The following is a 27,360-nucleotide window of genomic DNA, read 5'->3' on the forward strand; positions in this document are numbered from 1 at the left end:
TACTTTGTAAAATTTATTTGAAAAGAAGCTATATATGGAAGTTATTAGTCATACTAATTTATAAGCAAGTAAAGATTTATAAAATAATTGCTAATATTAATTTCTTTGTTTTGAATATCTTCTGCAAAGTGTCTTTGCAAAAAAAAAAAAATCATTACGTATTATACATCCTGAAATGACACATTGAATTGACGTATAAAAAGGTTATGATTTTAATATGCTTATGAAGTATATCAGCTCTCAAAATGCACATCATCTGTATCTTCGAACTAATATGCTATTTTCTTTTTCTCCGTTGTGATTAGTGACATCTAGATTTCGTGTATGCTTTAATTCTGGTTCCATTTCAACTTAGTATTTTAGTAAATTGTGAGTGAGGAATTCTTTGTAAGAAGGGTAAGTGGTTTATTCAGCTCTGTTTTGTTCAGTAATCATGATGTGATTATGATTCTTGATAGTGTTCGAGAATGTACTCTAAGAAGTCCTTGACAAAGTTTAACATTTGACACAGAAATCGTAACAAAATTTTCAGTTGTTTAAGGGTATTGTTTTTTTTGCGTCGTCTGGGCCCACTATAGCTTCTTTTTTTTAAATAGATATGATAGTGACAAAAATGACATACATAATTAGAATAAATATAAAAAAAACTTCTGAATTTTTCTGTATGGAAGGGTAAGCGAAGTATTTGGCGTTATTTCATTTCTTCCCATCTGTGTATATTATGGTGTTGGATTATGATTTCAAATAATTCCAGTTGTCATTTATGTGGCAATCACATTAATGGAAAGTAAAACGCATGTAATTCCAAAATTCGACCTCTCCCTTCAGGCACGATTTTTCAACTTCCCCTAATTTTTTATGGCACTTGGTATTAACCAACTAACATATAGCGATCAGAAATTCTGTCGGTCTGTCTGTCCCGGTTTTGCTACTTTAGGCACTTCCAGGTAAGCTAGGACGATGAAATTCGGCAGGCGTATCAGGGACTGAACCTTATTAAATTAGAAATAATCGTTTTCACGATTTGACCATCGGGAGGGGAGTGGGGGGTCGGTTAATTCGGGAAAAATAGAAAAAATGAAGTATTTTTAACTTACGAATATGTGATGGCATCTTAATGAAATTTGATGTTTGGAAGGATATCGCGTCTCAGAGCTCTTATTTTAAATCTCGACCAGATCCGGTGACTTTAGGGGGAGTTGGGGGGCCTAAAATCTTGGAAAACGCTTAGAATGGAGGGATCGGGATGAAACTTCGTGGGAAAAATAAGGAGAAGTCCTAGATACGTGATTGTCATAACTGGAATGGATCTGCTCTATTTGGGGGAGTTGGGGGGGGGGGGGTTAATTCCGAAAATTAGAAAAAATGATGTATTTTTAACTTACGAAGGAGTGATCGAATCTTAATGAAATTTGAAGTTTGGGAGAATATCATGTCTCTGAGCTCTTATCTTAAATCCCGACTGGATCCGGTGACCTTGGGGGAACTGCGGGGGGAACCTAAAATCTCGGAAAACGCTTAGAGTTGAGGGTTTGGAATGAGACTCGGTGGGAAAAAAAGCACAAGTCCTAGATACGTGATTGACATAACCGGAACTGATCCGCTCTCTTTGGGGGATTTGGGGGGAGGGTTAATTTTGAAAAATTAGAAAAAATGAGATATTTTTAACTTACGAACGAGTGATCGGATCTTAATGAAATTTGATTTTTGGAAGGATCTCGTGTCTCAGAGCTCTTATTTTAAATCTCGACCAGATCCGGTGACATTGGGAGGAGTTCGGGGGGACCTAAAATCTTGGAAAACTCTTAGAGTGGAGGGATCGGGATAAAACTTGGTGGTAAAAATAATCGTAAGTCCTAGATACGTTATTGAAATAACCGGAACGGATCCATTCTCTTTAGGGGAGTTGGGGGAGGCGGGTTAATTCTGAAAAATAAAAAAAACATTTTTAACTTAAGAAGGAGCGATCGGATCTTAATGAAATTTGATTTTTAGATGGATATCGTATCTCGGAGTTCTTATCTTAAATCCGGACCAGATCCAGTGAAGGGGAAGTTGGGGGGGGGGGGCGGAACCTAAAATCTTGGAAAATGCTTAGAGTGGCGGGATCGGATGAAGCTTGGTGGGAAAAATAAACACAAGTCCTAGATACGGGATTGACATAACCGGAACAGATCTGCTCGCTTTGGGGGAGTTGGGGGAGGGTTAATTCTAAAAAATTCGAAAAAATGAGTTATTTTTGACTTACGAAAGAGTGATCGTATCTTAAAGAAATTTCATGTTTAGAAGGACCTCGAAACTCAGATCTCTTATTTTAAATCCAGACCGGATCCAGTGTCATTAGAGGGGGCAGAAATTTAGGAAAACGCTTAAAGCGGAGAGATCAGGATGAAACTTGGTGGAAAGAATAAGCACGAGTCCAAGATAGGTGACTGGCATAACCGGACGGATCCACTCTCTTTGGTGGGGTGGGGGGGGGGGGGTAATTCGAAAAAAATTAGAAAAATTAGGTATTTGTAACTTACGAACGGGTGATCAGATCTTAATAAAATTTGATATCTAGAAGGATCTTGTGCTTTAGAACTTTCATTTTAAATATCGACCAGATCCGGTGACATTGAAGGGAGTTGGAGGGGGAAATAATTTGATGTTTAGAAGGAACTCAGGTCTCAGAGCTCTTATTTCAGATCTCGACCAGATTTATCGACATTGGGGAGAGTTGGAAGGGAAACTGGAAACCTTGAAAAACGCTTATAGTTGTCGTAGATACGTGATTGACGTAACCTGACTGGATCCGCTCTCTTTCGAGGAGTTAGGGGGTGGGGTCCAGTGCTTTGGCGAGTTTGGTGCTTCTGGACGTGCTAGGCCGATGAAAATTGGTAGGCGTGTCAGGGAGCTGTCCAAATTTACTTAATAAAGTTGTTTTCCCCGATTCGACCATATGGGGGGCTGAAGGGAGATGAAAAATTGAGGTATTTTCAACTTACGAGTGGGTGATCTGATCTTAATGAATTTTAATATTTAGAAGGACCTCGTGACTCAGAGCTCTTATTTTAAATCTCCCGACCGTCATTAAGCCTCTGATTTCCCTTTAAAGCAATCTATTGATTCTTAGAATTTTTCTAGAGCTCATACCATATTAGCTCTTGGCTCTTCCGACCTCGTCACAAGTGCCATATGAGCTCTTAGCTCTTGTTTTTGAGTATTTTTTATTTTTATATAATTACTGAAAAAATATGATCCCTATTTTTTAAACGATGTATATATTTTAACGTTAAATATATTTTACGTTATGTATATTTATATAGCGTTACTAGCTGTTGGGGTGGCGCTTCGCGCCACGCCAACACCTAGTTGGTCGGGGCGCTTCGCACACCCCCCAAGCCCCCCGCGCGCGTAAGTCGTTACGCGCCATTGTAGTTGTGTCCCTGTGTCCCACCTGTGAATATAGATAGATATATATATATAGGAAAACAGTCTTCCTTTTCTCCTTCTGTCTCTTTTTTTTTTTTTTTTTTTTTTTTTTTTTTTTTTTTTTTTTTTTTTTTTTTTTTTTTTTGTGTTTGTGCTGTAGCATTGGTGATTTCTCTTTTCATGATATATGTTTTTAACCACGTAAAACTTGCGAATATACAACATTCTTCGCTGTCCCATTGTCTGTGCATATAAATAGATTGTCGGCTTTACCAACTCTTGAACATGCAATAGATAATTGTCTATGGGAAAAACAATCCGTATTCAGATCAATACCTTATTATTCTAACGATTGCCTTTGAGCTTTGTTGATGGTGATTGCTAATCGAACATTCCCTGTGTGCCCGTCGTCATTTATGTATCCCCCTGTGCCCTCGGCGTCTCCGTTATAGTTGTGTCCCTGTGTCCCGGTCGTCATTTACATTCCCTGTGTCCCGGTCGTCATTTGTGTCCCGGTGTTTTTTTCTTTTTAGTTTTTTACCTTTTTTTATTTTTTTCCTTTTTTTAAGTTTTTTTCTTTTCAGGTTTTTCTTTTTTTTAGCTTTTTTTCGCGCCATATTAGTTACGCGCCATTGTAGCTGAGTCCCTGTGTCCCGCCCGTGAATATAGACAGATTTATATATGTTTGTAAAACTTGCAAATATGCAACATTCTTCGCTGTCCCATTGTCTGTGCATATAAATTGATTGTCGGGTTTACCGACTCTTGAACATGCAACATATAATTGTCCATGGGAAAAACAATCCATATTCAGATCTATACCTCATTATTTTAATGATTGCCCTTGAGCTTTGTTGATGGTGATTGCTAATTGAACATTCCCTGTGCCCCGGTCGTCATTTATATATCCCCCCTGTGCCCCCCGGCGTCCCCGTTGTAGTTGTGTCCCTGTGTCCCGGTCGTCATTTATATTCCCTGTGTCCCGGTCGTTGTTTGTGTCCCGGTGTCCCAGTCTGTAATTTCTCTTTGAGTGTCCCGGTCGTCATTTGTGTCCCGGTGTCCCGGTCTGTAATTTCGTCAGTCGACAAACATGACGTCAGTCGACACACAAATATACAGACAAACAACTTATTTTTATATATATACTAGCTGTTGGTGGGGGCTCTTCGCCCCCCCCCCCCAAGCCCCCCCGTGCGCGTAAGTCGTTACGCGCCATATTAGTTACGCGCCATTGTAGTTGTGTCCCTATTTCCCACCTGTGAATATATATATATATATATATATATATATATATATATATATATATATATATATATATATATATATATATATATGTTTTGAACTACGTAAAACTTGCGAATATACAACATTCTTTGCTGTCCCATTGTCTGTGCATATAAATAGATTGTCAGGTTTACCGACTCTTGAACATGCAACATATAATGGTCCATGGGAAAACAATCCGTATTCAGATCTATACCTCATGATTCTAATGATTGCCCTTGAGCTTTGTTGTTGGTGATTGCTAATTGACCGTCGTCATTTATATATCCCCCTGTGTCCCCCCGGCGTCCCCGTTGTAGTTGTGTCCCTGTGTCCCGGTCGTCATTTATATTCCCTGTGTCCCGGTCATCATTTGTGTCCCGGTGTACCAGTCTGTGATTTCTCTTTGAGCGTCCCTGTCGTAATTTATATTCCTTGTGTCCCGGTGTCCCGGTCGTCATTTGTGTCCCGGTGTCCCGGTCTGTATATACATTCGTTTTTGAATTGGTCTTTTTTTTAGTTTTTAGTTTTTTACCTTTTTTTAGTTTTTTTTAGTTATACCTCATGATTCTAATGATTGCCCTTGATTTTTGTTGATGGTGATTGCTAATCGAACATTCCCTCTGTCCCCGTCGTCATTTATATATCCCCTTGTGCCCCCCCGGCGTCCCCGTTGTAGTTTTGTCCCTGTGTCCCGGTCGTCATTTATATTCCCTGTGTCCCGGTCGTCATTTGTATCCTCGTGTCCCGGTCTGTATATACATTCGTTTTTGAAATGGTATATGATGAAATAAACTTTTGTATTTTTCCCCTTTTTTTCTTTTTAGTTTTTTTTTATTGTTATTTTTTTAGTTTTGTTTTTCTCCTTTATTTTTCATTTTTTTTTTCTTTTTTTATTTGTTTTTTCTAGTTTTTTAGCATTTTTTGTTTTTTTATTAGTTTTTAGTTGTTTTTTTTCTTTTTAGTTTTTTGCAGTTTTTACCTTTTTTTAGTTTCTTTAGTTTTTTTTACTTATGTCCTGGTCGTCATTTATACTCCCTGTGTCCCGGTCGTCATTTGTGTCCCGGTGCTTTGTTGATGGTGATTGCTAATCGAACATTCCTTGTGTCCCGGTCGCTTTCTCTTTGAGTGTCCCGATCGTCATTTATATTCCCTATGTGCCGGTGTCCCGGTCGTCATTTGTGTCTCGATGTCCCGGTCTGTAATTTCGTCAGTCGAAAACATGACGTCAGTCGACACACAAACATGACGTCACTCGACAGACACACACACACACAGACAACTTATTTTTATATATATAGATAGATATGTATTTTAATGACGCGTCATTTTAATTTCTTTTCATTTGCAGTCCTTCTTAATTTCACACATCAAATGCCTTTAACATTGTATTTGTTTAGTACTTTTTTGCTACATTGTTTCTGAAAAGATGTTCGAGCCCTCCTTCAAATGTTTTAATTTCTCCTATCTTTTAACGCTATATAGAGGTTAAAGTTATATATATTTTAAGTCATGTATATTTATATAGCGTTATATGCATTTTAAAGACGCGTCATTTTAATTTCTTTCATTTACAGTCCTTCTTAATTTCACTCATCAAATGCCTTTAACATTGTAGTTATTTAGTACTTTTTTGCTTTATTGTTTCTGAAACGACGTTTGAGCCCTCCTTCAAATATTTTAATTCCTCCCCTCAACACAAAATTCCTGGCTATGTTCCAGTCCGTAGTATTCTGAATTATAAGGCTGTAATACTGAACTTGTTATTTCTAAAGAGGTTTTTAAAACTCTATTCAGGATTGCTTTTAATTTAATTCATGTGCAGTATTTTGTGTCAAAGTCAATCATTCCATTATAAATTAATATTTTACGTATTTATCTGAATTGCAGCAACAGTTTCATAATGGTACTTAGTGCATTGTATGCAAAGATGCTTATTATCATGGGAGTAACGTTCCCTATTTCTGAAATCATCTCACCGGAATTCACCGACTCTTCTTATTCGGTAAGTGCATCAAGCTAATGAGCCTTCTAGTATTTTTCAAATGAATTCACTAACGTTTTATTATATTGTTATCGAAAATTATATTTACGCAGTTATAACTTTGGTAATTTTCTAATATATCTAATACGCAGCTTCTTACTTGAAAAACAAAAAGATGTAATCAGCCTAGGTATGATTCTAAGTCGTACAAATTTGTGTTTTTGGTTTTGAACTTTTTTGTATTTATGCGGTAATTTTTGATTTTGGTAATTTTTTAATATATTTTATGTGCAGCCTGTTACTTAATTTCAATTTTACTGATACTATGCAAAAACAAATACAATAATAAAGAACAAAACTGAATTTATGCTAATTTATGCGCATTTGTGATTTTGAACTTCTTTGTATTTATTTCAGATTCTGGTAATATTGTAAGCTACAAATTTACCAGATATTGCCCTCTCCTCTTCTAGAGATTAAGATTTTAGTGGGGTTTTTTTCAACGGGCGTGACTTCGGTTTGGTCAGAGCGTAGTTTTACGGAGTTGGAACAAAGCAGTGGAGGTTGGAATTGTATTTCGTCTACTATACAAAATACTACTGCTCCTACTAACAACTTGCCGCAGCAGCCACCTGAGACCAACACAGCTACGCACGCTCCTCCTCCATCCCAATCTATTCAAAGCCTCACTTTTTACACCCTCCAATGAAGTTCTCATTTCTTTTAAATCGTTCTTTATGGCACCCTTCCACCCAAGACGAGGATGTCCTGCTTTCCGTTTAGCCCTAGATGGTCGGGTGAAAAGCAAAATCCCCACATGGTGCCTTAGCCTTCTTAACCTTTCTTTTATTGTAGCCCAAGAAAGAGGGATTGAATAAAATTTTTCGTACAGCCTACCATTTGAAATACGGTCAATCAGCCGGGCACCCAGAACAATCCGTAGGCAATTTCTCTGGAAAACATCTAGCAAATTTTCATCCACTTTTTGGAACGCCCATTCCTTAGAGCCATACTTGACCACTGTCATTACAGTAGGTTCTAACATTCTAATCTTGATTTGTAGACTTATCTTGCTATTCTTCCAAACATTTTTAACTGTGAAAAAACACCCTGGGCCTTGGCTATTCTACTTTTAGCATCTTCACTGCTCCCACTGTCTTTACTAACAATACTAAGGTAAGTGAAACTGCCCACCTGATCAATATTTACGTTACGCAACGTCACCTTTTCATCTTCACTTATTCCTAGCCTTAGTGACTTAGTCTTCTAAACGTTATTTTCAAACCTATTCTAGCACCCTGAACTCGCAAAACCTCAAAAGTTCACTCATTTTGCTCACACTTTCATCAAGGACATTTAAAGCTTGAGCATAATCTAAGTCCAGGAGAGTTTTTTTTTCTCCACATTTGATTTCGTGGTCTCCCATTACCTTTCATGTGCTTCTTAAGACTAAGTCCATCAAAATGATTCATATAAAGGGGCAGCAGTGTTATTCTCGTATAACTCGTATATTCTCGTACATAGCACTAATCACTTTAATATATTTGTCTGGTACACCATACAAGGATAAAACCTTTGCTAAAGCTCTCCTATCAAAAGAATCGTACGCTTGCTCATAATCTATAAAACTGAGGACCAAAGGTGTTTCACAAATCAGACAGTTCTCAATTATTAACCTGAGAGTGAAACTTTGGTCGACTCATTCTCTACCTTTTCTAAAACTGAACTATTCTTCTCTTAAAATTTTGTCTTCAGCATCTCTCAGTACTGAGTAATTTGCTACCTACAGAGACCAGACTAATGCCACGATAATTACTGCACTCACTCTTATCACCTTTCTTATACATTAAGGTTTTTCTAAAATAGTTAGGTACTTCCCCTTTTTCAAAAATCATATTCATAATCTTCAGTAACTTGTTTCTAACCTCAGAGCCACCATATTTAAGACACTCATTTACCATGCTATCAGCACCCGGAGCCTTATTGTTTTTTAATCCTTTTATTACTGTCGCCAATTCTTCCCCACAAACAAATGTTCCTTCACATCCAAAGTATCACGAACTAGTTCATTTTCCTCTATATCTTTTCCTGCAACTCTATCTTGGTTTAGCACATTCTCAAAATATTCTGCCAATCTCTCTTTAACTCTTTTCTTATCACTAATTGCAGCCCCATTCCTATCTTTAAGTGGGAAAAGTCCGGATTGACTACTCCTTCTCAATTTATTAACCCACCAGTACAATATTTTACTATTATGTCGTCTTGCTGCATATTCCAGATCCTTGGCAAGTTATAAACAAGCATATATTACTAGCAATTAACAAACCGCACCTAAAATGAACAGAAATTAAGATGAACATTCTCATCAAAAATAAAATAACACTTACTGTTATAAATAAAGAAGGTTAAAAGAATAATCAAGTCAATCTTAAGATGAACAGAAATTACCACAAATGCGAGTAGGATTGTCGCCTTCTAAAAGACAGTGGGGTGCCAGTTCTGTGAGGTGCCATGAGATAGGGTCACTATAAATTTCCAAATTTGCTTGTTGGTTGCCGTCATAGAGATTAACTGCCAAAAAAGGCAAGACTTAATTATAATTAAATTATATTCAAAATCAATTATGACAATGAATTAATTTTTAGATTAATAAATTATTAAAATAAATTATAATAATAAATTGCAATTAAAATGCATCCGTGAAAAGTTAGTTCGGCTGCTGTTATTCAGAAGGTATTACGTGATTTTTTCGGATAATCTAGATTTATTGCTCCAATTCTTCCAACAAAGCAATTTCTATCGATTAGTTCAATTTATTTTCTTCCGTCTCATTTGCTCCTAGGATGTTTAGATGATTCATATCCCCAAATAGGCTGTGTTCTCTTTTCCGGACCTGAAACATATTTAAAAACTAGAATATTTTGCATTTAAGTTGTTTTGGTCGTATCTTGGAGGCTTAAAAGGATTTCTCTTATATAAATTAATTTCTACAAAAGAAGTTTTCGAAGAAAAGAAAAGAGCTATACTAAGCTTACAACGCTCAGAAATAAAGCAAACAGCATTTCAAGGGCGAAATGAACGAATAGAAATTACAACAAATTACGGAGTCAATCTTAAAATGAACAGAAAACTACCACAAAGGATAGTAGTGCTAGCACCTCCTGGGCCTTCCAAGGCAAAAACGTTATTTGGGCTTCGCGGAAAACAGTTTTCATTTCGAGATGTGTCTGTTATTTTTCATAGCATCAACAAAAAGGAAAGAAAATCACCATAGTACCCAAGATTACCAAAAAGAAGTAATAAAATGCAGATTGACAGTTTAATCTATACCAAAATTCATTCATATATTATTATATTAATATTCACTGACATATATGTCATACTCTGACGAGGAAAGCTTGGGTCTAAAAGGTTAGAGCTGTTCCAGGGTTGTCAGAGGGTTTGGGGTCTGCTCCGTCATAAGCTCCTTTCTTCGTCACTATCCCTGAAAGAGAAATCCTGGTCGTGTGGCCTCATAGTGGCATCAGGATGGACCTTTTACGAGTTTTCCTAACCAAAACTGTGACTACTAACTGTGCCGGAGGGTGACCTTGAGAAGTGGTGCCCCTCGAGGAAATTATAGCCTAGTAAACAACATAGCATTTGCCCTTGATGTTTTATTAGCGGATAAATCTTCTGGGCTTCGTCTGTTTTAGTAGGCTTTTTGGGCTATAAATCATCTTCCTATTTAATTTATTCACTATGGGTTGCCTCTCCGTTGTTAGATAATATTTTTAGGCATGGATATTCAATAAATCAGAGGTAATAAGCTTGAGGTTGCTTGTGCAGGATTTCGATTCGTGCTGATATAAGAGCATTTCCAAATATGGAAAACCTTGTTGTGACCAGGATAGGCTCATGGTTAGACCAAGCGTCTATTCATACTGGAAGGCCCATAATTCCACTTGAGCAATGGTCCAACCATTGATGGCCTTAAGGATTTGTGCTTTAAGCGGCAAACGTAGGCTCAATGATATACCAGATGAAAGAGGAATATGGTGTTGGTATGGGCTTAGAGCAATGGATTACCGCTAGAGCAACGGGTCTAACTAGACTCGGCTTAAAGGCATCCGTGCACCAAGTGATGAACATGGGCATAAGAAAGGACTGGTATATGTTTAGCAATTGATTGCCACTAAAGAAACAGTCTAACCATTCAACGGCTTTAAGCATCCGTACTCTAAGCGGTGGGCATAAGCTAGATGGGATGACTTTCTGACTGTCTGGTATTTATTAGCGAAAGAGAGAGAGCACCAGAGAAGCTTGACTGCTCTACAGGGGACAGGGGCTAGATGGGAACCCCATATTAAAAAATGACTATATTGTTGGTATATGTGTAGAAATCGCTTGTTGGTTATAGGCCAGTTAGGCCGCTTGATTTAGTACCCATGTTGAAAAATTTTGTTAAATTAGTGTTTAATTAGTTAAAATTATAAATTTGCAACCGGAACCCCTGCCGATAATCCACAGACCACAGACCACAGATATTCACATGGTGGTAAGACAGCTAGCCTTTTTGATTATGTAAATCGAAGACTAGCATGATCGAGACAATATACTAGGGTATACAGGAGTGCTATTATTGATAGGAACCGCTATTCACAAGGTATATTTTAATTAGTTGATTATGCAGCTCAATATTCCCTAAAAAATTTGACCTCAATGCCTTCAGCCCTTTCCAAGAGCCAGGATCTGAAAAGGATGTCACTCATAAGGGCGTTTCTATAATATCTCAGGATTTGCTAAGGTATTAAGTTAAATATTTAGTAAAATGTTTAAAGGGAAGTTGCACTACATCATAAGTTACTAAATATATCGAGGTTGTCAAAATCATGAAATGATGTATTGAAGCGTCTATGTATTGATCTCAGAAACGGCTACGGTATTAAGCTTATAGGGATTTAAGGGAATGCTAAGGGGCTGCTAAACTAAATCAAAGTACTCTGTATGTATCCAGGTTTTCAAAACGGCATGTATTTAATATTTCAAGAACAATTAAGGGCTATTAAGTTGAAACTTTCAGACTATGTTAAAGGGTTGGAACTGAAGATGTTGATCTTGATGGCACTATTGGCTTACCCCTTGCTATGTAGGTAACGCAATCCAGATAAATTGCGTCTTAATTGGTTAATTCTATAATCCCTCAACTCTTTTTAATTGTCACTGCACTAAAATTCCCCAACGCTCGAAGCCAGTGTGGGGGAAAAAAATGATCCGGCTCTAGCAACCACTGCTCTTATTCTAAAAATTTGACCCACACTCTTTGGTTGCACTTTCCAAAGATATGAACTCCCCTGTAAAAGATATCTCTAATGATAAAGGATTCTTTTTCTTCTATACCGAACAACCTTCTTCTCTCTCCCTGTACTCTACCTCGGCGAAAGTTATAAAAATTAGCAGAATTAAAAATGTAAAAAATCTTACTATTTCATAAGTCGAAAGCTGTGTCAAAACTCAACTAAGAAAAGACTTCATAAACTGTGCAATTCAAAGTATAACCTCAGACGCAGAGGCGCAAAGCTCCGACCAATAGCGATTAAGTCGTATGATTGACCTTTTGAAGTTAACTAGAAAACTTACCTAAGCTTTTAAGGCTGTTTTTTTCCTGTATGAGTTACCAGCAACCTGCACTCTAGTAGACTCTTAAACACGGCTCGTAATCTCCAAGGAAGAATATTAACACGACAAAAAGATGCTTAATAAATAGCAAGGACCAGGAGTGAAGCAATGAATTTAAAGAGGGAATGATATGAAGCTTACGAAAAAGACATTTATCTGATAAATAGGTCCAAAGGCCCCCAGCAGATGTTGAACTCGATCAAAAGTCATTATGTTCATCTGGGTTGTCAAAATGACATATTTCCCGCACTGTGTCTTGCAAACACTAACGTAAAATGATCAATAAGAGAGTTTATAAAAGGTAAGAAACAGGGTCGTATCCAGGATTTTTTCGGGGGGGGGGGGTAAAAAACTTTAAAAACACCATCAAAACTTGTCTATGTTAATTTTTGTTACGTTTTTTGCGATTCGAGATTTTTTTTTGGGGGGGGGGTGGTCAAACCCCCCTGGATACGACCCTATTGTCTAATTTCATTTTCATTCATATGCAGTGTTTTGAACATTCTCCCTCGAGAAGTATGTCTAGTGTGTATTCTCAAAATTACTGTTGACTCAAAAGCTTAGTTCAAGAGCCGTTCCAAACTTTTGTTTCGAATTGAACGAAATTTATGCAACTTTGCTAATAAGAAAACATAAATAGTCTTTTTATAAGCTTTAAAAAGAAGTTTTACAAAGAAAAGTAAAGAGCCCTTTTAATACTTAAAACGAGCATAAATGAAGTCCTATAATAATTCGAAAATAAAACAACCAGAAATTACTGTAATAGATTAAGTAAGATATTTTTTAAACATAGTTTTTTGAATTAGTAAAAACATTACTGTTAAATAAAATCATGGATCTTAAATTGCTGAGATTCCCAGGAAAAAATATCATTATATTATAATATAATGATAATTATTAATTATATTAATATATAATTATTAATACATTAATCAGCTAAATATTCAGCTTATTTTCTCTAGTTCATTCCAGTCACCTTGGTTATTCATTTTTTGCGTCGATATTTCAAAGAATTAAAGTGCAGTGTTAAAAATACATATAGTTTCAAGGTAGACACAAATGACCCAAAAGACTTTATAAAGCTTACGGTTAAGATAGGGGGGGGGGGAATAACCAAATTCATGATTTAAAAAATGTCTGTTCGTTTTCAGTACATGTTACCTTTATATTTAGCATGATCATCTATTTTAGTTTCTGTTCGTTTTTTGGTTTCAATTATTTTCAGCAACTGACTGAACTGATCTCCACTATCTGGAGAATCTGGTATTTTTGATTTTAGAATACATGAACGTATTTAATCAAGGGGGGTGGAATTAAAAGATGGGAGAGGTGCATCATAGAAAAAAATGAATTTTGAAAAAATGTAAAAGTCTTGAGACTTCAGGGATAGAAATTGTAATGCCTTACTAATCGAACAACGTCCTTGACTTGTTTGACAAACGTAGTGACTGTATATAATTGTTAGTAAAAATATTCGAATAAAACCACATTTGTTAGCAAGATATATATGTATGGATCTACTCAAGTTTATGGGTTTTAAAGGATAACAACAAAAAAGATTGAACTTTAAGAAACATTCAGGAATCATAAACAAAGTCACTAAAATAAAAATTTGGGTTGTCTTGATTATGAATTTGTGTTTTGCATTTACTAAAAATCTTTTCAAGCTAATAAAATAACAATATAGGTAAAATAATAATATATAGTAAAAATAATATAATATATTGGTATAATATATAGGTAAATATAGGTAACTAATAATAAAACTAATATATAATATATATAATAATAATATATAATAATATATAATATAATATAATAGTGTAATATAATATAATAATATATAAAGTAATATAATATAACATAATATAATATAATATAATATAATAATAGTAACAATATAATATATAATAACATAACTAATATAAATAATAACTAATAATGTAACTAATAATATAGGTAAAACTATGACTCCTTAATTCTCTTGTACCTTTTTTCCAGGGCTTTTACATTTACTTGTATGTTGGAAGTATCTTATATTTTGGTTATGTCTTCTGGACACTGTTCAGGAACAGAGCTGAAAAGACAGCAAAGACATACTGGAATCGTAAGTCTTATTTTTCATAAATTTCATTCCAACCTATAACAAGTAAATTTCTGGAAAAAAAAAAATTTACGAAATTTTTTTCGAAATTTTAAAAAAATTTTACGAAAATTTTCGTAAGTCTTATTTCTCATAAATTTCATTCCAAGTTATAACAAGAAAATTTTTGAAAAATTTCTTTTTCGTAGTTAAGTACCTTGAGGTACATGGGTATGCCTCAAGGTACTTAGCACGCTTGACTTGAAACCCTTCGTTCAACGGGAAAGGGGTTCAAGTCCTAGTGTCGCTAATTATTTAGTTTCAACAGGGTCAGTGGCCTGGCTCTGTAAGCTCAGCCAGAGTCGACCCAACTCTAAACGGTTACTTGGAGAAATCTGGGGAAGGTAAACAGGAAGGATGTGCGAAAGCAAATGAAGGCCCAACCCCCGATTGCACTTCCTGGCTTAAATGCCATGAAACGGAGATCTGCACTGCCAGTAGGGATTGTGAAAATCCAGTGCCGTGCTCTTTGCCTTTACCTTTTATTTCACTATTTTGGTGGGTATTACTATTAAAGTGGGTAAAATATTAAAAAATATTGAACGGGTGAACTTTGAGAGATAAAGAGATACAGGTTTGGTAGTGGAAACGAGACCTTTAATTCCCTTCACCTCTTTGTTGTGGTAGGGTAGATAATGTAGTGAAGGAGTGCTTTTTAACGTAATTTTGATATAGAAATTTAAAATATATTACCGAACTGAGGATGATTAGCCTACCAATTGAGGAAAGGATAAAAATATCTAGGGAGGAGGCAAGGGAAGGATGGTCCATGCTTGTATTCTATTTGTGGATACAAGTTAGGGTGTAGGTCGTCTGATTTGTAAGTGTGAAGGACTGAGTGGGTATAGGTTTGATGAAAGATGGCTGTAGGTCAGGAATGAAAGTTCAGTAAGTTTTGAAAAGTAAAGACGATTTCTCAGGCAAGCCTGGAGTATAGAAGTAGATTTTAGTCTTTTGTGGGTATATTTGATTATGAAGTTTGAAATAATTGGAATTGAGTTTTGTTTTCGATTCCCATGGCCCAATTTAGACACAAACAAATAAACATAAAATATCATATTGCTTGACCTGCAGCAATGCTGTTTGATTCCCCATTTAACAATTTTCTAATATAATATTTTTACTCCTATATATCCGTCCAGGTCCCTCTCCCCTTTTTCAATAACCCCAGGATATTGCCCTAGGCCTGGCACCTGTATAGTGATCATTTTAGGAGGAAAGGGGGAGGGTTAAATAATAAAAAAATTAAGAAGCGTCCACCATACACACACACCCTCCCCCGCATGTTTCTACCCTATGCTATATAGGATGGTTTGCTGATTTGTTTGCTGTTGTTTTTTTGTCAAATTGGTACTATTTGGCCAGAGGCGCCATTTGGGGGGGGTCAGGGGTGGGCAAATGCCCACCCCAGATTTTCCAGGGGGCCCAAGCTTCCACCGCAAAGGGCCCTTTTCCGGCTATAATTATCCATTATGTCCAACATAATCCATTCTGTTCAAATGATTTGAACTAACTGCACGCCTATTAGCCAAAGAACGTAATTACCTGACGACCCTTGGAGTAATTACGCTATTTGCTATTAATCATTGTAAACTTTGAAAGTAGGTTAGATTCATAATAAAAGTCTCAAGTTCTGTCAAATGCCCCATGCCCACCCCAAGATTTGGCCCAAATGGCGCCTCTGTATTTGGCATTAAGAGTCAACTGTTGAGAAGAAAAATTACAGAACTAATGAATATCGTTTAAATCGACTCTAATAAATAGTGGTTTTCTGGATGTAACCAAGCAAGAATTATGTTATGTCAATTGGTGCCAATTCACAAAAAGTAGGGGAAGGAACAAATATTTATTTTTTTTATGAAAAATAAAACAATCTTTCTTTTGAAAAATAAAACAATTTTTTTTTAATGTAATGATGTTGAAATTGCCTCACCCGATTGGTACCCTCGGCTATTGTAATATATAGTCAAGAACAGAAAATAATATCCACTGTCATGATGATACCAAATCTATTAGGCCTTTTAACTTTAAAGATCCGGTTAAAAATTTTATGTTTCGGAATTTTGACGTTAGTTCGACTCTGAATTAAAAAAAAGTTTATCATATTACTTTTGCGTATTTAGCACTTGCTACTGAAACACGCAGGAAAAATTAAAGTTCTAGTGTAAAGAGAGTAGCACCACCCCTGGAAAATAATATTATTTAGCCCTTCTAAATTTTAATTTTGATGAGGGTTAATCTGGTAGTTGTTAATACTGTAGGTAATTTGGTTGTTATTTTAACAACCAATTTAATAAATAACTTAAATATAAATAATTTAATAACAAATAATAAATAATAATAAATAATTATAAATAACAAAAAATAGTTTAAATGTTTAGCGGGCTGCCGTTCCCTTTCAAATCCTGTTTTATACTAACATGTAACTTTTATGGAGCGTAACATTACGAACAAACGGTCATGTAGGTGTGTTTACTTTATATAAAGATTTAAAGTTCAGTAAATGTTCAGTAACAACTTTCTTTGCGTATTACTTCAACTATTTTCACTACGCCTTAAAATATAAAAACGTATATTACCCATTAAAAAAAAACCGTTTCTACAGTAAAAGAGGTCAACCCTCACCACTGATGTTGCGAGCTTAGCCCCAGTGGCGATGAAAAAAAAAAGAAGAAAGAAAAGACACATCAAGCGTTTCAAATTCAAAAACTTAATATCACTTGTGGTTCAAAGTCGGGGGAGGGAGCTGTGATTTTCCTAAATAGGGTTTTCAACTATGTTATTTTCCAATGGTGCGCTTTTTATTTTCGAAATTCCCATAAGTTTGTGTTTGTAATTCAAATATTTACTGCAAAAATCAATCGAAATAACTCGAAATGTCAAACTGGGATATTTTTTCACAAAAAAAGTTTTTTTTACAACCCTTTCTTAGACTTTTTGCTAGCATTGGCAGTCGTTTGCTATTTAATAGATGGCGGCTGTTGCTGCAACCATGACATTCTTATCGAAAGTTCATTTTTACAGTCTTTGTTACTTCTGGCATTGGATGCTCTTTACTTACAATTTTTTTACTAAGTACTACTGATGTGCATTTTTTTTTAATCAAATATAAACACCTGTCAGTATAAATTGACATAGTTTATTACCATGTCTCATTTTGGAATCTGAAGCATGATACTGAACTGTCAAATATTACGCAAATTGTTTGTATAGTTTATTATCTTGTAAGAAATAATTCACCGATTAATACCTGACCTATTTGCTTTTTGAATCTTCTGTTTGCTCATAAAACTACGTGTATACACGATTTGAGCTCTAGAATTTTCGAAGAAATTGAACGTTTTTTAATTGTTCTTTGTCCTTTGGACATAGGATTTTGGAAATTCAATATTAGCAATTGTTGTTTGTCCAAAGGGTCATGCAAGTTCTCTGTTATAATCTAGGTAGTATATTCAACATTAAACATAATTACCTATTCGAAAATATGTCTCCAGGACATTGTATTAAAATGTAATTTCATCTGGATTGGTTTAAAAGTGCAAATAGCCAACCATAGTTGATTTTTTTCTTTATCTTTATGACAAAAGAGCTAATTCACACATTGCCCACAAATTTCAACGGTTGCTGAAGGGCTCTAAAAATATCTCCTTTTCTTCAGTTGCAACATTTAACTAAGTCCTTTAAGTGAAGGGTCAGGGTGAATTTTCAAATTATTCCGATTGTTTTACAGGCATCAAAATTTTGTTAGATTGCAGTTCAGGCTTAGTTTTAGTACTTATGAAGTGTTTATTTTTGCTTATGAAGTTTTATTACTACTTATGAAGTTTAATATTAGCACTTACAAAGTAATTAATGACTTTTTTGTCATTAATTTGTCATAAATTAATTAGTTTTGTTTTGTAAAAATTCAAAGAAAACTGACGCTTCAAAGTCTTTTGGCCCATATTGAGATGAAAGGAATTTTGTTGTTGCTTAAATATCGGATTGAGTTTCTGTATCTATGGAATACATAAGTTTTCTTCCAATTGAATGATCAGTATCTATTCTTTGGTAACAGTGGTTTGATTATGTAAATGTTGCCAAAAATGGTGACTATATGCTAATAATTGCCATTTGTAAGATTATTTTTATTTTATTTTTTCTATGTCATTTTTAGGAATTAATTAGGATAAAACTAGTCTGGGTGACTTTTGCACTCAAAATTTATTAGTTTATCTGGTTACAGAAATTAATTAAAATTCGCAAAATAGTCAAATGTTTTATTTTAACTCTTTTTATCGTAGCTGTAGCAAAATAATTTATTATAAGTATAAAAGCACAAAAATTATAAATAGGACATCAAAAGCTAAGTTTCCAAAGATACACTGCGAAAATTCTGACATCAAAAAAAGGAAAAGTAGAGTATTTACTAGTTGCAACAAAGTGTATTTCAAATTATTTAAGAAAATAGGAATTAGGGGGGGGGGGAGGGCGAAACCGCGTTCAACTTTAGACAAAACAGCTAAACACCTAAAAAAATTATATTTAGGTTTCCCTGGGAGTATTATGTATCTTTTTCAGCCTTTTTTGTTTCATTTATTAACTATATTATTTTATTAACATATTCATTTCGTTATATTGTATTTATTTTTAATCAATTTTGATATATTATTTACCTTTTATTTTTTGTTTTCTTTATCTATTATTTTGCTATTTTATTGTTTTACCTTTTTAATTCATTTTCATAAGGCTATTTTTTCATAGTTTCATTTCTTTACATAAAAAGTAAAACTGAATCAATTAAACAAAATGTGAAAAAGAAACTAAATTATGCTAGGCTGATTCATTTTAATCTATTTCAATGGTTTCCCTGTTCAGCTTCTCAGCGATAGCTCAGATTTAAACTGATCAAGATTGTCTAATCCTCTGCTCCTTTGGTTATAAAGACAGTGAATTAACTTTCAAGGAAAATTAAAATACACTATAATACCGGCATGTTTACCTTTTGAATTTTATGTATGAGATGGGATGATTTAGTCTCTTTATCATATCAAAAGGCGAACGTTGTTGGATGATTAGAGGATTACTATACCAAATATTGCATTATTTTTTTGTTACATCAAATCTATTTTTTCCGAAAAAAAAATGTGTGTTTTGTAATTGTCATTCTGTATTTACTGTGTGTCTTTTCTCAGAATCTAGACTTGAAAAATATTTTCATTTTTTTCATTTTGATATGATTATGCACAAAGCAACTATCCCTAAGGAATAAACTTCTATGACAAACTAGCACGAAATGTCTAGTAGTTCTTGGTATCGAACTGTAAGTAAGGAGCGACTTGGTTAAATAGAACCGAAACTGTAAAAAACGGATTTTCACACGAAAGATGCGTCAAAACAATTGGCTTTTCATCTGATTACATATATATAAAATTAATCAATGTTAGCCATCAACAGCTACGAACCTTAGAAAATTTGCGTGATTTTTGAAAAAAGAAGAAACATTAGAAAAGTTCAAGGATATTTAATTAAAATCGTACCATTAATTTTTTTTTGTTTTGTTTTCCCAGGGATGATCGTGTTGAACCAGATGTCCTAGAAAATCAGGGGAGTGCTCATTGGAACTGAAATTAAAAGTATTAGTGTCTTTTCTAAGTGACCAAAAAGATTGGAGGGCTCCCATACCCCATTTCCCCCAAAAATCATCCAGTAACCGTTAAAACGTCTAATAACTATGTCTCTCGGGAAGATATGACCCCCATAGCTCCTGAGGAAAGGGTTGTAATCAATGAAACATGCCCATTGTTTACATATACTATTGGCTATTGGTACGTATACAGACATTTTCTTGAAAATATAGTTTCCCGGTATTGATTGGAAACCATCAGAAATTAAATTAAAAAAAAAATCAACTGAAAGTAAGGAGCAAAATTAAATCTAAAAGCGAATAGAAATTATTCCGTATATGGGGGGGGGACTGCCCCCTCCTCAATGACTTGGTCATCACGCTGAAGTTTTACTTTTTGTTCCACTTGCTTAAGAACGACTCTTGAAACATAAGGCCTGTTTAAGTAGAATAAGAAGCTTTTTTTTAATTACTAAAAAACTTTGGCGTCGAGATTGAGGAATTAAGAAGGGGGCAGCCCTCCTTATATACAGAATAATTTCGGTATGTTACTCCTTACTTTCTGTCGAATGAGCTTATTTTCATTTAACCAAACAGTTCGTAGTAACGAACTGGCCCTGAGGAGCGACTCGACCCAATAGCAACCGAAACTTTAGAAAACCAAATTTTGACATCAATTCATACATCAAAAGAACTGGCTTTCTATTCGTATTCCAAATTCATAAAATTCACAAATTTAGTGTTTGTATGAGTACAAATTAAGAAAGTTTGTATGATTTTCAAAATAAGGTGGAAATATCCCAAAAAAGCCAAGGGATCCTAATGAAAATCGCACTATCAAATTTAGCATATCAGAGATTCCTATTGATGAGAAACTTTTACACCAGGGAATTTGCCAGAATTCCTATGACAAATTCTATTTATTTGTCGTAATTTCTCTTTGCTAACTCAATTTTACATGTGGAGATATTCCAGGGAAATTGTCCGGGAGAAATTTTCAAAGCAGTTAGAATTGTCTGGGGAACTTCTCCGAAGGGAGTGGGATTCAAGGGAAATTTTTTTCCATTGGGGGAGTAGGGATTTCTAGGGGATGTTTTCTTCGGAGGCAGATTTCCGGTATGATTTTATAAACGATTAGAAATTAAATGACAAATAAGCCTTTTCTAAAATGGAAGTAGGCTAAGGAGAATATTCGAGCTGGAATTGCCCGCAGTATATTTTCCTGGGAGGTGGAAAGGGGAGGTCAGACTTTTAACGAGGACGGAATTGACAAGTTGAGGGGGATTTTAACCGGAAGTAAATTTCTATTGAGGAATTTTCGTTTAGAGGGGAGATTTCCCATGGAAAGTAAGGTGGATTTCACGGTATTATTTGAAAAACGGTCAAAAATTAAAAAAACTCATCAACCAAAAGTAAGGATCATTATTGAATCTTAAGTATATGAGGGGGTAAACCCACTCCTCAATGCCTCTCGTTTTTAGCTGAAATTTGACTTGTCCTCCAATTCTTTAAGGGTGACTCCTGAAACACAGGGGTCAGTCAATTAGAATAAGAAGCTTTTCTAAAATACTAAAAAAATAGTGTGAAGAGCGAGGTATTGAAGAGGGGGCATCCCCCTCATATGCAAAATAATTTCTGTTTGTGTTAAGTTTTAAAAATGATCCTTATTTTTGGTAAAAAAAATGTTTTAAATTTAATTATTTCTTAAGATGAGAGTCATTAGATGATTAGGGGATTAATTGACTAAATATTGCGTTACCGTTTGTATTTTCAAATTCAAGTTCCAATCCGAACTCGTCAAATTCAAATTTGTATCTTTGTGTATCTGCGTTTTCTGAAGAAAATTGTCTGTCTTGGAATTGTTATCTCTATTGTCTTAGTGAGTTTCTTTTTTCAGAATCTAGGCTTGAAAAATGATTTTATTTATCTTACGCATAGTTTTAATATAATTACGCATAGAACAACTATCTGTAATACAGAAAGTATCTGTCTAACACAAACTACATAGACAAAATAATTATCTAGTTTTAATGTTGTAAAAGTTTTAAGTTTTAAAGTTTTAGTGTTGCTCCTTACTTTTAGTTGAAAAAAATACATTTTTTTCTATTTAGTTTTTGACCCTTTTCAAATAATGCAATTAAATACCCCCACTGTGCAAAATCTCCACGGAAAACAATCCCCTATAAACTCTCCTTTCTACTGAAAACTATCCATGTCGAAAGCCCCTCCTTCCGCAGAAAATTTATCTAAAAAATTTTTGTATTTATCCCAATAACAAGTATTATATCTTAACAATGGGCAAATTATATAGCTTACATCCCTTTCTCCATGGGCTCTCAGGGATCATGTTATGCCACAAGGCATAGCTATTGGACCTTTCGACTATGCTGAAAAAATAGCTGATGAAAATTTGGATTGGATGTCTTTGGGGAAAATAGGGCTTGGGAGAGAGGGTAGTTGCCCTCCAACCTTTTTGGTCATTTAAAAAGGGTCCTAGAACTTTTAATTCTTTGCGAATAAGCCCTTTGTCAATTTTTTAGGACCATTGGTTCGATACGATTACCACTGGGAAAAAAATATATATAAACTCACATCCATGATCTTTTTTCGGGCAAAAAAATTAAAATTCCACATATCTATAGATACCTATAGATCATAGATAAAGTTCTCTAATATGTTGAATCTAATGGCGCGATTTCCATTAAAATTGCTTGACTTATTGATGCATTAATTGCCATCAAAATTTTGTTAGTAAGACTTTTGATTACTACGAGGCTAAATCACTCCTTACTTACAGTTTTTACCACGATCTGTTGGACCTCAATTTTTTTTTGAAAACCCCAAAGCTGAAGCTAGGGAAAAGAAAAAAAAACACAAGCCACGATTCCATTTCTGACCGGGTATATCTCTTCCACAATCAGACATGGTGTAACTCAAGAAATGTCTTTTTTTAGCTCGTTATAAGAGATTTGATCAAGAAAAGATGATATGAAAAATATATATATATATATATATATATATATATATATATATATATATATATATATATAGCATTGGTGATGCTATACCATAGCATTGGTGAGAAATCACCAATGCTACAGCACAAACACAAAAAAAAAAAAAAAAAAAAAAAAAAAAAAAGAGACAGAAGGAGAAAAGGAAGACTGTTTTCCTAAATTAGTGATTAATATAGACCAGCACTTGAATGAGGCCTTAACCCTACTCATCCATACAATCACACAGGTCAAACAGCATAGCCATACACAATCAACCATAAAGAATAATCCATGGACAGGCAGTCATGTCGTCAATAAGTATAAGTCGTCATTTACCGAACAATAGAAAAAATAATATAGACAAATAATTCAGAGGCAACACCCAACATAAGGGCTCATCAGGAGAATACACTGGCCTATATAGGGTTTCGCCACTCTAAATTCTCTACCCAGCACAGTGTTGTGGCTACCACAGAATATCCATGGCATCCCCGCGTCAGGTATCACCCCCAAAATACATGCCTATGAAAAAAAAAAAAAAAAAAAACAGCAAATGTAAAACAACCAAGTAAAACCAAAACAAGCTTATCTTGTTAATATATCCCTCCCTTTTAGCAACAATAGGTAAACTAAATATTATAAATTTTACCAAATCACAAATATTAACACATTGCAAAAAACCTGAATGAACTAAACAATTACAGAATTCATCTTTACCATGTGGCTAATTTTTTAAAGAATCCGCTCAATTAGAAACACAGTTCAAAATAAATGGCGCTGTGACAACCTTTCTCGAACCTCCAAAATTAGTTAAAAATTTCTTCAAGTATTTCTAGATAATTCTTTTGATATTTATTTAAAAGTTCGTTATAATGAAAACTAATTTTTTTAAATTGCCAAGTTAATTTTTTTGCAGAAAAACCTCTTGATATCAATTTTTGGCTTAAGATTTTACATCTATTTTTAAAATCAATATAATTACTACAAATCCTTGCATAACGAAGTAACTGTGAGAAAAACGCTGAATATGTGATATTTGAGTGTATATTACTTTCAGGGAATGGGAAACTAATCACTTCAAAATCAAAATCATCCGTTTTATTATACATTTTAAAACTTAATTTATTATTATCACAAATATTAATATTTAAATCTAAGAAATGATCTTCATGACCAGCGCCATGACTAGGCTCAAGAATAAGCTCTGATGGATATATATTTTTAGAAATATCAATGAAATCCTTACAATTTAAGACCAAAATATCATCTAAATATCTTTTATTATTTGACAAAGCATGTTTTAAATTAATTGGATTATTCTTATCCATCATATATTTATATTCTAGTTGACTTAAAAACAAGTCAGCTATAAATGGGCTGGCATTCCCCCCCATGGGAATTCCCATAATTTGCTTGTACAAATCACCCCCAAATCTTATATAAGTATTGTATAAAACAAATTCCAATAACTCAAAAATCATATCCAAGCTGTAACATCTCAAGTTAACCGTAGTATTAAAGCAGTTTGTCCATATGGCTTTTTTATTATAACTGTCTATTTTTAAGAACCTTTTACTAGATAAGAGGAAAGATTTCTTTATAACAGTTTTTAAATTATCAAACACTAAATTAAGTGATAAATTAGTATACATTGTCGCAAAATCGAAAGACTCAATTCTTTTAGCTGAAACCATTGTTAAAGAATCTATCACCTGCAGTGAATTATTAACACTCCAATATGGATTAAAATTCGAAAATTTTTTAATACCAGAACAATAGGTTTTAAGTTTATTTACAATTTCCTTTAAAATTAAAGAGAGGTCAGTAGCAGCAATGTGGGTTGGACATTTAGCTGCTCCAGCAATAAACCGTGGTTTAGGGGGATTCTTATGAAATTTTACAGTCCAATATAGGAAAGGGAACTCTTAAGAGAGCAAATGATGTCCTATAAAAGGCCAAACCAATCCATTTGGAAATTGTAGAGGTAGTAATACAAAAGCAAGCACCTTCCTCATAATGAACCAATTTTGTTGACTACTCTTTCCTCGCCAAAGTGGAAAACTCCCCCGTGAATGCATACAACATTGAGGGGTAATTCACAATATTTCTTTTTTGTTTTCATGGTGATTCAGATTACTACGGTTACACATTAAGGGCTGTTTATTTAAGTTCTCAGTGAAAACAAATGCATATAATGGGTAATCTACTAATATAATTCTGAGTATCTTTTAAAATTTCTGTAGTGTCATTATCTTTTGCTGGATCCTACAAATATCTTGGATTCCCGGTGGTTCCAACTCTGAGTGATGAGCTTCATGTTACGGCGTTTTCACGTTCGCTGTGCTGCAGGGCTAACTTACTCATTCGTAAGCTCGGGAGTTGCGACCCTTCTGTAAGATGCTTTCTTTTCAGAGCTTACTGCACTCCGCTGTACGGTCTAGCTTTTGTACAATCTCTGTCTGTTAGGTGTGAGAATTCTCTTCGGGTTCTTTATAACAATTCTTTACGGTGGCTTTTTAATCTTCCTTTGAATTGTAGTGCATCTGGAATGTTTGTTGGTGGTGGCCTCCCATCTTTTTCTGAGCTGCGTTGAAAATCTTCTCTTTCCATCCAGACTAGGATACTTGCTTCAGATAATCCCCTCATTTTGCTGCTTTCTGAGCCGCTTTTTCGCCTCTCTCTGCCACTTTGGCTGACTTGGTCAAGTTTGATTTACACACAACAATTTTGACATGCTTAAATGTACCATTGTTATTTGAATGAATTGTTTTTTTTGCTCATTATTTTTTGTGTGTTATTGATTTATCCGTTTTTGTTCTATTTTTTTTCTCTCTTTGTTTTTTTTATTTTTTAGTAAGTGGCCCTAGTTGGTCTTAAGTTAAATAAATAAATGAATAAATAAAATTGTAATGAGCGACTAATTAAATCTTCTCTTTTTGTTGTTACACGGATGTATTCTTATAGACACTACGAGGCTTCTCATTATTCCTTGCTGGCTGTATTTTTGTTTCAATTTTTTGAAACAATTTTTTTGAAATGACCAATTTTTGTTTCAGGTTTTCGAAGCTCTCTTGATCGCCATCCTTCTATGCCAAATGGTTCAAGACAGTCAAGTCTTGGCGGGGCTCAATCGAGAAGCGGTACTTTTAACCAATTGCCCACATCTAAAGTTTACTATTGTGAAGAACATGTGTCGTTTTATTTACGTATAGGCGCTGTTGGTAAGTAAATTCGTACATTTCAGGGGGGAGGTGATTGCCATAACCAACGCCATCTAGTAGCTTTATTTTCCAGTTTTTTCTACATGTGATTTTGTACGTGTTTTGAGAACCAAAATGTTGTCCTTATCATGTCTTATGTCACTAAGCGCTGTTTTTTGACATGCTCGTAACTCTGTTGATATCAGTGTATCAAATTCTTCACCAAAACGCAACAAAAACTATAAAACCAACCAATTTCGAAGAATACTAGGGTAGTTTTTTTTTTAACCTCTGCATGGAGAAAGAGAAAAAATCAAATGGCGAACTTGCTGTTTGTATGTTATTTGAATCCTTGACGCACTGGTACAGCTTACACAACCACCATCACTACATAAGAGAAATTAAACCTAAATAATTTGTCAATTATTCCTAATCACCACAAACCTCAGCAGCACCATCACTGCATAAGAGAAAGTAAACCTAAATAATTTGTCAATTTTTATCTGATTAGCACACACATCTGCAGCACCATTACTGCATAGAAGAAAGTAAAACTAAATGATTTTTTCATTTTCCTGATCAGCACAAACATTAGCCGATCCATCACTGCATAAGAGAGAGTAAACCAAAATAATTTGTCAATTTTTCTCTAATCAGCACCAACATCTGCAGCACGCTTACTGCATAAGAGAAAGTAAACCTAAGTAATTCGTCAATTTTTCCATAGTCAGCACAATTATCAGCAACACCATTACTGCATAAGAGAAATTAAGCCAAAATATTTTTCAATTTTTCTCTGATTAGCAACAACATCTGCAGCACCATCACTGCACATGAGAAAGTAAACCTAAATAATATTATAATTTTTCCTGATCACCACCAACCTCAGCAGCACCATCACGGCATAAGAGAAAGTAAACCAAAATAATTTGGCAATTTTTCTCTGATCAGCACACACATCTGCAGCACCATTACTGCATAAAAGAAAGTAAAACTAAATGATTTTTCCATTTTCCCTGATTATCACAAACATTAGCCGCTCCATCACTGCATAAAAGAGATAAACCAAAATAATTTGTCAATTTTTCTCTAATTAG

The 27,360-nt window shown here is 34.5% G+C and overlaps 1 protein-coding gene across 1 annotated transcript in view; it reads left to right on the forward strand.

Moving 5' to 3' along the window:
* The window catches only part of LOC136042665 (proton channel OtopLc-like), a 48,058-nt gene that overhangs the window by 6,528 nt on the left and 14,170 nt on the right, over positions 1 to 27,360 (forward strand). The window contains exons 3-5 of the mRNA XM_065727628.1: positions 6,568 to 6,682; positions 14,321 to 14,426; positions 26,120 to 26,284. Of these exons, the coding sequence (XP_065583700.1) occupies positions 6,581 to 6,682; positions 14,321 to 14,426; positions 26,120 to 26,284 (373 nt within the window). The 5' untranslated portion in view covers positions 6,568 to 6,580. The remainder of the gene's footprint in view (positions 1 to 6,567; positions 6,683 to 14,320; positions 14,427 to 26,119; positions 26,285 to 27,360) is intronic.

This window comes from Artemia franciscana, unplaced genomic scaffold (assembly GCF_032884065.1).
Source record: "Artemia franciscana unplaced genomic scaffold, ASM3288406v1 Scaffold_1689, whole genome shotgun sequence".
Classification (NCBI taxonomy): domain Eukaryota; kingdom Metazoa; phylum Arthropoda; class Branchiopoda; order Anostraca; family Artemiidae; genus Artemia; species Artemia franciscana.